The sequence below is a fragment of the Phodopus roborovskii genome, unplaced genomic scaffold, assembly GCF_943737965.1.
Source record: "Phodopus roborovskii unplaced genomic scaffold, PHOROB, whole genome shotgun sequence".
In the NCBI taxonomy this organism is placed as follows: domain Eukaryota; kingdom Metazoa; phylum Chordata; class Mammalia; order Rodentia; family Cricetidae; genus Phodopus; species Phodopus roborovskii.
In genome coordinates, this window is record NW_026126418.1 from 17,160,810 (window position 1) to 17,174,095 (window position 13,286).

General features: G+C 37.5%; 1 protein-coding gene across 1 annotated transcript; it reads left to right on the forward strand.

Moving 5' to 3' along the window:
- Window positions 1-10,196: 10,196 nt before the first annotated feature.
- Window positions 10,197-11,126, forward strand: LOC127222274 (olfactory receptor 4X1). The gene has a single exon (XM_051184282.1). The coding sequence runs from the start codon at window positions 10,197-10,199 to the stop codon at window positions 11,124-11,126; it is 930 nt and encodes a 309-aa protein (XP_051040239.1).
- Window positions 11,127-13,286: the final 2,160 nt, after the last annotated feature.

The window sequence follows — 13,286 nt, forward strand, 5'->3', positions numbered from 1 at the left end:
CAGCATCCTTTCCACCTTCCCTGTTTCCCTCAGGTTCTCTCTCCTCAGTTGACTGTGTTTTCAACACCTCATTCCAGCTTAAGGATCCAAGCCTCAAAATTAATGCATTTCAGTTTTCCATTTTCTGAAAGCAAAAGTCCTAATTATGATTCTAGGATTGAACCTTGAGGGTCATTCCCATCTATTTTCAATAAAAGAAAAAAAATGACATGCAATCACCAAAAAAAAGTTGTTTTACCCTTTATGAACTGATGACAACTGAATGTGTTATATGCTCCTGGATGAGATCTTTCTAGATGAAGTAGTGGGATTGTGTAAATGTTAGTTTGCTAACTTTGAAAATGACACTGTTCATCTCAGAGAGCATTTCTGGATTTAGAAATTACTCACTGAAGTAGTAGGGATAAAAATATATTATGTGGAAGTTTTCAAAGATTTTAGAATATGTACATTTAAAAATTGTCACAATTTGTTAGTAACATAAAGCAGAGCAGGCAATGAAAGTAACTATGATTGATAGCATAACTATCTGGCTGGATATTAATAAAAATTAAAGTTGTGGTTTATGTGGTACATACTTATAACAAAAAACCACTAAACAAAATTAAAATAAAAATAAAATTTAAAATGAGTCCAATAAAATATTAGGAGATGCAATGTATTTCCACTGGAAGTTGATGTGATAATTGGATTATTTATTTTATGTTATGAGCAGTTTTCCCACCAGCCTGGTCCCACACCTCTGTCAACCCCAAATAACACACAGATACACTGTATTAGATATAAATCTGTTGGCCTGTTACTAGTGTTCCTTATTGGCTAGCTCTGTCTCAAATATTAACCTATTTCTATCAATCTAAGTATTTCCACGTGGTCTAATCTTACTGAAGAGAGATTCTGGACCTTCATATCAAGTCCCCACATCTTGCCTTTCTCTTACTACATCTCCCAGAATGCTCCTTGTCTCCTAGTCCCTCCTATCTTGCCTTCCTATTTGCCAACAGTGCTTTATTCATTAACCAGTAAGAGAAACATATTTAAAGAATGACATCTCCCATCAATCATCTCCTCTTTTCTGTCTAAATATAAATAAGAGTTTTAACTATAACATAGTAAAATATATAACAAAACAGTTATCAAATAAGAACTACAGTTAACAATATTTAGTTCATTAACATTATCATGAATTAAAGATAATATTCTATCATCTATTCTATCTTTATGAGTCTAAAGTCTTATATGTAATTTATCTTTAATCCTAACTAAGGAAAACTATAACCCTAACTATCTGTCTTTAACTCCATCAAAGACCACAGAAGGATAATATATAAACTCTAGAAATGACAGAGACAACTTGCTGCCTGGTCAGTCACCCGAAGTTCTTCTGTAATCTTCCATCTTCAGTCTATAGGCAGCAGTGTGTCTGGCAGACTCCTCAGCAAAGCATAAAATTTCAAACTGTCCCACCTATGTTTGTCAGTTTGTCAGTCTGTGTCCTGCAGAATGTCTGACAGACTTTTCCATGAAGCAGGAATCCTACAGCAATGTCCACCTTGTTTCAGCAGTTATTTTTCTGTGGGTCCTGACTGTCCAGTTTATACAGCATAAAGTCCAGAAGTCCAGACAAGAGCAGTATCTTGCCCAAATGACTAGTCTTGCCATATTGGAAGTAAACTCCATAACGAGTTTCTTTGATGTCCATCTTCCTTTCTGACTGTACTTCTTGCTTAATAACTGTTTCATTATATGGTATTTTACTATGTTAAAGTTAAAACCCTTCTTTTTTTAGACAGAAAAGAGGAGATGATGGGAGATGTCATTCTGTAAATATGTTTTTCTTACTGGTTAATAAATAAAGCTCTGTTGGCCAATAGGAAAACAAGATAGGCAGGACTAGGAGAGAAGGAGGATTCTGGGAGATGTAGTAGGAGAGTTGAAATGTAGGCTCAAGAGGAGTAAGAGGTCTGGACCATTTCTTTGGTAACAAAATGGTGCCTGCAATGTGGGTACTAAGAACATTCACTTAAAACTTGACAAAAGCTTAAAAAGAAGTTTTAGAAACAAAAGAACAGAGATAGGCAAGGCTTCTTGGTAGCAGCATTTTTTTCTAAGTTGGGTTCTATTTTGCTAGAGACCAGCAGAGATTTGTGAGGCTCCTTTAAGGGAGATTTCCTGACTCTGCATAAGCAAAAAAACCATCACATGACTCTTTTTATTAAGAGACCCTGCTAACAATTAAGTGCTGTGTATGAGAGCTGGCATTGGCAGTGACCACATCTCCAAGCCGGCTGTATGCTGCTGGATTGCAGTGTAGACAAAGGTAGTGAGCACAGCTCTCAGTTCTGGTGGTAAATGTACCCCCACATCTGGATAGACTGCAGATAATACAGCTGTGGCTTTCATTTTAGCAATGTTGTTTTACCAGAGAAAAGACTCGTGGCCAGAAAAAAGATAAAGATTTACAGTAATGACAGATTCAGATAAAGAAAAAACTTTAAAAGTTTACAGTGTGTTTTAAAATATACATAGGCTTGGAAGAGAAAAAGAAACAGGATAAAGTGGTTTAAAAAAAATAGAAAGAGAGTAGCTGGGTGTGGTGGCACACACCTTTAATCCTAACACTCAGGAGGCAGAGGCAAACAAATCTCTGTGATTTCAAAGTGAACCTGGTGTACAAAGTGAATTCCAGGGCAGCCAAAGTTACACAGAGAATCCCTGTCTCAATAAATGAAAAACTAGAAGTAGAAGAAATAGAGTAATAAAACAGCCACGTGAAGATGGAAAGTGCACAGAGAGTCTGGATACTGCTATTGTGTTGTCTTTGTATTGTATTGTTTCACTGCTGAGGAAATAACAACTGTTAAAAGAAATGCTGCTGAATTAATCCAATTTATATATAACATGAAAGCCAAAGCTGTATTAGCTGCCATCTACCCAAGATGGCTGGGGTACATTTATCACCAGCACTGAGAGCTGTGCTCACTGCCTTCGTCTACACTGCCATCCAGCAGCATACTGCCGGCTTGGAGATATGGTCACTGCCATTGCCAGCTCTCATACACACTATTCAGTTGTTAGCAAGGTTTGCCGCTTATGCTGAGTCAGGAAATCTCCCTTAAAGGAGCCACACAAATCTGCTTGTCTCTGTCAAGACAGAGCCCAACTGAGAAAAATGCTGCTACCAAAAAGCCTTCCTTGTCTCTGTTCTTTTGTTTCTAAAATCCGTTATTAAGTGTTTGTCAAGTTTTAAGTGGAAGTTCTTAGTACCCACATTGTAGGTATCATTTTGTTATGAGCAGTTTTGCCACCAGCCTGGTCCCACAGCAGTGTCAGCCCCAAATAACACACAGATATACTGTATTAGATGTAAAGTTGTTGGTCTGTTACTAGTGTTTCTTATTGGCTAGCTCTGTCTCAAATATTAATCCATTTCTACTAATCTAAGTGTTAACACATGGTCTTATCTTACTGGAGAGAGGGTCTGAATCTCTTCTTTCTCAAGTCTCTACATCTTGACTCTCTACTACATCTCCCAGAATCCTCCTTATCTCCTAGTCACAACAATTTTGCTTTCCTATTGGCCAACAGGCCTTTATTCATTAACAAATAAGAGAAACATATTTACAGAATGGCATCTCCCATCAGTTTTAAAAGCTAAGAAACAAGAGAAAATACATAATAGGACACTGTGAATTATTTTTCTTTATATTAGGCACAGTTAACTAAGATATTGATAGTTATTATACATGCTGTGTATATATCTTCTTAATGACAGAAAACTTAGATGTGAACACAAATTATGATCTTGTGAGTAAGCATGCCTAGATGATTAAGTGTAATTAAACCAGATGAATTCATATGGTATACATATTTGTATTTGCTTAAAGACCTTCACAATCAATATTTGAAATCACATTAATGGCATTTTAAGCAATCTGCCAGAAATATTGAATGAGAAATATTTTTTTGTGTTGCTTCTGTATACCACACTTGCCCTTTTGCCAACACAATTACTAAGCTCTTTAAAACCATATGTGGACTAGAAAGTCCTAAAACATAAAAATTTCTAATTAAACATATAAAATATATGTGGTATTTTGGGTATAAATATAGATTATCAAATTTGTGTAGTTCTTATGTTTACCTACTGTATAGTTGGTGAGTTAGATAGTGGGTACTGGATTTTAACTTGGAGCCTTGTATATAATAGGGTCATATTTTATTTATTTTGAATTTCTTTTCTGTTGATGTGCCAATGCAGATAGGGAATTCCACATAGTCCCATTCCTAGATGAAGAGCTATAGGAAGTCAATGTCTGCTAAGAGTCAAATGCCTTCAGGCACAAATTTCCACATAGGTTGTCTAATTCAAAGTGGTCAGGGCTGGACACATGCAGATATGAGCAAAGTTAAATGGACTCAGCAGATTATATATACACATGTGTGCATATACATACTTATGCATATAATGTAACAATTAAAATGGATATTGTGAATTTGGGAGGGGTGGAGTACTTAGAATGTGAAAAATAGGAGCAGGGGTGATATAGATGCAAATGTGCTCTTGTATAAAATTCTCAGAAAATATAAAAACTATTAAATAATAAAGAAACACCACTTCAATTATATTTGCTTAAGGTATACAACATGCTCCTTTAATGTACTTATATGCAATGAAAGATTTAGTACAATGAAGAACATAAGGTATCTATCACTTTTATTTTACTGTGGATTTTATTTATTTGTTTATTTACAACTGCTGTTTCCCCATCTTACAACAGATGTTAAGAACTGGGCTACTGTTTCCACTTTGGTTACTCTCTTTACAATGAGTGAGTAGATGAGCTCAAACACCATGCTATAACTCAGAGATGATTTAAAATATGTGTGTGAGGTGACCTGGATTTCTGGGAACTTGTTGACATCATGGGTACAATAAGGTGTATGAGGGTAGGAGAGGCCATGTGGAGCCCTCTGAGATTGTCCTAGTGACCTGAGAAGTTGGATCCCTTTCTGTCACTAACCTGAAAACAGAGGAGGGAAGACCTTTGGGGCCACATCAGCAGGGGACAATCATGAGGGGGCAAGTAGAAACCTTGGCTTTCTAATTGGATTAATTAGAGAGAGCTCCCTTAACCTTGAATAAAGTAAATGAGAACCTGACTTTTGTTGTTCTCAGAAACTCCCTGGGCAGAGGATGCTCAGGGAATTCAGTTCTTGGATTTAAATTCTTCATTCCTCATACCTTAAATGGTTCAGGATCCTTGGTCCAGCAAACATTTCCAAATTCTAGAGTTTTATGGTAGAATGATCCTATTATATTTCCCTGTCACTTTCCTAATGAGAAGGTCATTAAAAGCAGGAGTTGGCACACAGGGGGTATTGGCATTAATGACAACCGGTGAGTTCTTTTGGGTGGAGCAAATTCCAAGTCCTTTCCATTCACTGAACTCTTCCATGGATGGACAGATGCTTGGGTGGGGCCTTTCACACACTGGCATACTCTTTCTATCCATTACTTCTTCTCTTCTTATCTCCTTCATTCTTTAAGGTCTCACATATCCAAGGTTAGCCTTGCACTTGCTAGGTAACTGAGGATAATGTTTTATTTAGGTCAGTGGTTTAATAGCAATTTATTAAGCCTAAGTCTTGGAAATTCCTTAAGAATATGTGATTTCCTTTGCCATATTGCATCTTTGAGTTTTATATGTTTTTTCTCCTTTTCAAATTTAAAATTGGAATAAGGTTGTTTTACATGTCAACCCCAGTTCCCTTACCCTCCCATTCTCCCCTATCACCCCACCAAACCCCAGCCCATCCCCTTTCAGCTTCCCAGGGAGGGTGAGGCCTTCCATGGGGAGTCTTCAAAGTCTTTCATATCATTTTCTTGAACTTCTGATCTTCCTGCCATCACCTCCAAGGACTGCGATTATAGGCATGCACTGTCGCATCCAGCTTTATATGATTCTGGAGCTTTCTACATTCTAGGTAAGCACTCTATCAGCTGCAAAGCACTCCCAGTCCTTACATTGGCTCATTTCACTGTACTCTACTTCACATGGTTTCATAAACAGAAATCCTTTGTCATATTTGCTCTCTATAAGCTAATGGGATGGCCTTAGATATCATTATGTCAGAGTCTTGCTTGTCTGACTAAATGACAGGGTGAGAGTTAGCTTGCAGCTTGGTTCAAAGCAGATGATATAGTCAGTCATTTTTAGCCAAGCTTCTGGTCACATGGCTGTCTAAGAATATTTGCAATGCTAGTTTTTGAAACTGGTTGCTGTTACATTCTTTTGAAGTAAAGCAAAAATGATCACTTTTATTTGAACATTTAAGGAATTAATTCAAAATGTTATTGTCTGGGAACAGTGTTAAAATGAAGTGTAGCGAGAAGAGGTGAGGTGGCATGCAAGAAGGAACCCATGTGAGAATGACAGTGCCACACTTGAGAACTTCCTGTATAGAAAGGACTGACAAATGGCCATCATAATATATGCTTAGTAAGGTTATAATCAAGTACACTGGGGGTAAGAACAAGGGTTCCGTCCAGCTCTTGAGGAATGTTAGATTCAGTATGAGGAGAAGTGTTGAAGTGTTTTTCCTCATCAGCTTCTGTGTGAGGTCATTTGGAATTGGTTTATAAAACTCAGCATACCATTATGCAATACATTTTCGAACTGTGATCTGCTCTTTACTTGCATTCCAAGTAAACTTTTATTCTCATTCTTTTTTCTTTTTTGTTTTTGTTATTTATGCCATTAATGCTTTTCAGTTATTTTACATACAAATCACACTTTCCCTTCCATTCTCTCCTTCCATTACCTACCCACTCCCACCTACCCATCTCCTGGCTTTTGGAAACTTATTCTACACATTGGGTTGCCTTACGTAGCTTTGTTGCAGGGGAGAAGTTTGGTCCTGCCTCAACTTGATTTTTTAATCATTTCTTTTTATTTTAAAAACAATCTTTTCTCATTTTATGTACCAATCCTAATTCCCACTCCCTCCCCTCCTGCTATCTCCTCTTTCCCCCTCCTCATTCCCTCACCCACTCCTCAGAAAAGGTAAGGCTTTTTGAAAAATAAATATTCTTTTGGTAATTGAAGGGCCTTGGCTAATACTTTCTTACATTCAACATTTCCTGAGGACATGAAAGTATTTACTTCATCTGAGCCTGAATGGAGATCATAATATGCAGAAATCTGAATTTTGGGTCTGGAGATGGGATGCAGTGGTTGAGTACTCATGAGGCATTGGTTGTTATCCACAGCACTATAAAAAGAAAAAAGTAAGTCCAAATTTTACTGAGGAATAATCTTGAACCAATATCTCCAAGTTTTAAACTCATAAACACTAACATGCTAACATCACTTCACTTTTACATATGGATAATAAAATAAAACTGTTTTCCAGGAGTGACTGAAAATGAACCCATTTTCGGACTGTAAAAGATCTGGAAGATAAAATTAAAAATCAAGGCGTATGTTTCTCTTATTGGTTGATGAATAAAACACTGATTGTCCAGTAGCCAGGCAGGAGGCAGCACTATGAGACAATGAGAATTCTGAGGAGAGGATGCAGAGAGAAGCCATGTAGCCAAGGAAGGAGTAACAGGTCTGAACCTTTCTCTGGTAAGAAAAGACCACATGAAAATACTTACATTAATAGAATTGGGTTAATGATTAATAAGAAGCCTGAGCCATTGGCCAAATAGTTTATACTTAATATAAGTGTCAGTGTGTTTATTTGGGGCTAAACAGCCACAGGACAAGGCAGAACAGAAACTCTGCCCACACTCCTCTATTGTTGCCTTGGCTTCCTAATACTTATAGTAATAGATAGAGGACTCAGAGATCACTCCAAGCTACTTATTAACATCTACTGTTTTAAAATCTGTGTAGAGCACTACAACAGACATTCTCTAGGTGCCATCAAGAGTTACAGTTTTGCTGGTGGAAATTGATGGATGTATGTCAAATGATTAAGTTTTAGCTATCTCTTGGAGGCTAAGTGCTGGTGATAAGCTCTGTGGTCCTGAACACAAATCTTGCAAAGGTCATTTGTTCCTAGCTTGTCTGACTCCAGAAATATGTGTTATCCTTTAGAATTGCCAAGCTGTGAAGATAAGCTGTTTCAGTAGGCATTATATCCAAGGTAAGTGGCCCACTGGAGTTGGAGCATATAATTTTTAATTCTTTTGTTGTTGTTATTTACAATTTCCCTTTTCTCTTGGCTTTGCATTTTTCTTTCTTTTCTTTCTTTCTTTCTTTCTTTCTTTTTTTCTTTCTTTTTCTTTTTCTTTTCTTCTTTTCTTTCTTTTTTAGAAATGATTCTCTTCTCTCTCTGGTCTGCCTCCTGAATGGAGACAGAGTTGGGTCAGCCACAGAATAGGAATGGGTAATGGCCCTGGAGTCTCCCTTAGTGGGAAGAGACTTTCATGAACTTCCTTCCAAAACAGCAGCTTATGATTACTGAGTGAAAGAAAATGGTGGAAGAAGCTCCTGTGTTTGATTTATCCCTCCCACCTTCATAATATCTCTTTGGAGAAAATGTAGGAGAGGAAGAACTCTAGACAAGGCAGCTGGTCAAATTTTATCTTTCACAACAGCATAGTACATGAGATTCTAAGGCAGGGCGTATCACACAAGAAGTCACAAAGTAGGTGTTGGATTCATTAGAATGATCTGAAAGGTTCTCAAGGAAATTGCTTATTGGGTCAGTTTAAGCTTCTATGTTCATTTCTATTTAAAGTTTTATTATCTACAAATCCTAGAAATAGCCAGTTAATTTTCTGCTTGATAAGAATGCACACCTATCTTTCAGTCTTTAACTTTGTCTCCAATACTTAAGTATTTAGAATTAAAATTATTTATACCCCATAGATGAAATGTCATCATTCGTTTGATGACCCCTTTATGACATTTTCTCAAGTGCTTTTTTATTTTCACTTAGAAGATTTTGGTTCCTTTATTGTTGTTCTACTCAAATATGTTTAACTTTTAGCTTTTCAAGATGATTACATGGTAAAGATACCTTAAATATCAATAATCTTAATTAAATCCAACCTAAGCCTAGCCAACCCAATCCAGCCCAACTAAAATCAAACAAGGGCTGGAAAGGTATTTTCAGTCGGTAAAGTGACATGAGAAATTGGGGACCTGGACTTGAAACCCAGCAACCAAGTGAAAAGCAAGATGTGATGGTGCTTATTTATAATCTCAGTGCTGAGGAGGCAGAGACAGATGGATATCTCAGATTTTCTGTCCAGTCATCTTAGCAGAATTTACAAGCCCCATGAGCCAGTGAGAGACACTGCCTCAAAAAAAAAATGTGGATGGCACTTCTGAGGAATTTCACCTGAGAGTTACCTCTGGCTTCCACATACATGCACATGTACCCACCACTTCTGTGCATGTGTTGGGTGGATGATTCTTTATCAGAATCCTGGAACACTGAACATTCTTAAGGTAGTATTATACATGTCTCTACTGCAAAAGTACTTTAAGGATCTCCCCCTCATAGATGCAATGAACAGTGTGATAAGGTGAATAAAAGTATACCCAACTATGCTCTAATACTTTATAATTTTATTTTAGCTTTACAAGCTCAGGAGCCTGATAAGTTTTACCAAATGAAGAACAATTAGAGTTGAGAAATTCTATCACTCCTTGTAGAATGTTGATCCCTTCCTGTTGTAGGGCAGGACTATATCATCAGTTAAGTCACTATGAGTTGGAGACTCAGGGAAGACACTTGAAGAATACAAACAACTGTCTAGCTATGGTGTTTGTGACTTTGGGTACATGGATGAACCTAAGTCTTATTTTTTTAATTTATAAAGTATTGTCTCATTTCCCTCTGGGATGCATCATGTATAGCTCTCTGACATTTTTGAGGACAGTCAGGTAATTCTTATGCTTTTATAGCATTACAAAGTCAAATTGCAGATTGAGACTAATATCCAACAGTAGATAGTTGATAGTTTTAGTCACTTGTGTCATGTAATACTTGCTTTGGGGAAACCCAAATCAAACATAGAGGGAGGGAGGGAAAAAGAAAGGGAGGGAGAGGAAGAGAAAGGAATGGGGAGGGAATACCAGACCGCAAAACCCAAAGAAGATTCCTCCCATGTCTGATGGAGTTCTGATTCTGATTTCTGTGACTCCAGGCTCCCAGAAACTACACTTTAAAACATGACAGCTACAAGCAACGTGACAGAAATAATTTTCTTGGGATTTTCCCAGAGCCAGCATGTACAGAAGGTCATTTTTGTGATATTTCTCTTGATGTACACAGCCATTGTGCTGGGCAATGGACTGATTGTGGTGACTGTTATGGCCAGCAAAGGGCTCTCTTCCCCTATGTATTTCTTCCTCAGCTACTTGTCATTGGTAGAACTATGCTACTGTTCTGTCACAGCCCCCAAGCTCATCTTTGACTCTTTGCTCAAGAGGAAAGTCATTTCCCTCCAGGGCTGCATCACACAGATATTTTTCCTCCATTTCTTTGGTGGCACTGAAATCTTTCTTCTGACAGTGATGGCCTATGACCGCTATGTGGCCATCTGCAAGCCCTTGCACTATGTCACCATCATGAATCGGAGAGTGTGTGGCTTCCTGGTGGGGGCAGCATGGAGTGGGGGCTTGCTGCATTCTGCTGGACAAGCCTTCCTCATTTTCCAGCTACCCTTTTGTGGTCCCAACATCATTGACCATTACTTCTGTGATGTCCACCCAGTATTGAAGTTGGCTTGCTCAGACACCTTCCTCATTAGCCTGCTAATCATCATCAATGGTGGCTCCATCTCAGTGATCAGTTTTGCAGTGCTGCTGGCTTCTTATGTGGTCATCCTACATTCCCTGAGGAGCCACACAGCAGAAGGACGGCGTAGGGCACTCTCTACTTGTGCCTCTCACCTTGCTGTGGTGGGTCTGTTTTTCATACCCTGTTCTTTTGTCTACATGAGACCCTGCATCACCCTCCCTGTGGACAAGATTGTGGCTGTGTTTTATACAGTTGTGACACCTCTCTTGAACCCCATTATTTACTCGTTCAGAAACACTGAGGTGAAAAATGCCATGAGGAGACTTGTAGGGAGGAAGATCACTTGGGAAGAAAAGTAGAAAATTTAGGCAAAACAGGGGCACTAGAAATGGGAATTGGAGTACCTCAATTCATACTCAGTCTTTACCTTGTCTGACAGTGAATTCCATTTCCTCATCTTTATGATAATGGAAAAAGAGTGAAGGTATCTAGAATGGAGTAAGAGGGATATTCTAGTACCACAATGGCCTTGAGGCAGATTGGCAAGTCTGGAGAAAGTGTAATTCTTCAGAATTCCAGGTCAGTCTGAGGTTGAGGAAGGAAATAAAGAGGCAATGTTCATAGTTTTAGTCTCTCTTGTGTCCCAAGTATCTAGAACATTGCTCGGCACTTTGTTGGCGTTCCATTAGTATTTGCTGATTAAATGAGTAAAAGAATAAATACTAGCTTTGGAAGACAAAAACAATGACAGTAACTGATAGAGGTTATAGAAATAGTATATTTTCTTATCTTGGAACTGAGAATTTCCAGTAAGGTGTTTACCCTGGAAGCTGTGTAGTAAAAGAATACAAACAGAATTCAAAACCCTGAGAAAATAGCAAAGTCATGGTAAATGAATGAATATATGAAATAATAAACAAATATCATAGGTTCTAAGTAACTGTGAATAAATGAATTTAAGTAAATTGTATTAAATTCAACCATAACTAGCCAGTGGCTCCTAAGTGCTCAGAACCATGCCAAATGCTTCCCCTCACTTGATTATTATAATGATAAAGTGTGTGTGTGTGTGTGTGTGTGTGTGTGTGTGTGTGTGTGTGTGTATGAGAGAGAGAGAATATGAATACTTGACTCAAAGGCTGAATTTCTTCTGAGTATATAAATATAAAATTGTGAAAACATAAAAAAGTTATTGAGATAAAAGCAGTACCTAGAGTAGAGTTATTATGGATTCAAAGTCAAGGGCAGGCTGGTAGATGGTTGGGAAAAATCAATTGAAATCCTACATAACGAGGCCTAATCATTTAAAAATCATTAAAAAATGATTTTCGCCTTCCATTTCCTCCCTTCAGACCATCCTATGTAGCACCATACTGATTCACTTTTAAATTGATGTATGTATGTATGTATGTATGTATGTATGTATGTATGTATGTATACACACACACACGCACACACACACGTGTCTGTGTGCGTATTCTAAAATACATAAATACAGCCTACTCAGTCTATATAAATGTTACTTGTATTTATGTTTTCAGAGCTGACCATTTGATTTGGATAAGCAATTGGTGTGCTTTTCCTGAGGGAAAATCATTTCTCCTACTTTCAGAATTCATTGGTTCCTGAAATTCTTTGTGTATGATTGAAACCTAGTGAGCTTTTCTTCTATGTTAACATGTCCATTTGTGTCATCTACTGTTGTTTGAGGGACAGCCTCCAGCAGCATAGCACTTTGAGAGGAATCCATGGAGTTGGTGTAAACTACACTTTTCTGTCTGAGGGGGATTGGGGAAAAAAAAAAGACACACAATCTCTTTATGGTTTCCTTCTTTATTCTAGGTTCTCTCTCTTTTTATGTTCTTTCTCTGCTGTATACTTTTTTCCTATAGCTTATATATCCCAACAAGTTTTCCAGGCAGTATAGGAATTACAATGTGGTTACATTCTGTTTTTCAAGTGAATGATTACAATAGATACAAAACGAACAGAAAAAACAGTGTGTTTCCCACATCCCTTACAAGATTAAACATTTTATGTACTGCAGGTGAAAAACAAATTATCATAAGAACCCACATACATTCATATCCAAGCAACTTGTTATAGATTAACCATGTGGGTAAGCATGTTATTTTTGTCAGGTGGTCTTTTACTGTCAGGCTGCATTTTGAAGTTACAAAGAAAGGGCCAATTACTTTATTACTTATCTTGAAAGGTAATCTTATATAGAATCTTAGAGGAATCACAAACCTAAGCTTTTATATATGAAAAACAATCAGTCAGCTCTACCTTAAATCTTTAGGGTATGTACCCACCTTCAGGAGATTGAGGTCAAAAATTGGTATAAAAAATTTAGCTATCACCTTTGGCCATCAACCAATCTTAGTTAGAAAGTTATATCAGGCAATGATAATTGGGGTGGTTCTTGTTTCCTGACTCTAACAAGTTCTACATTCAATTATGTGCCTTTCTAAAACTTTAGATTGTCTTGGGTTTTTCACCTCAAAGCTTGGTCTAAC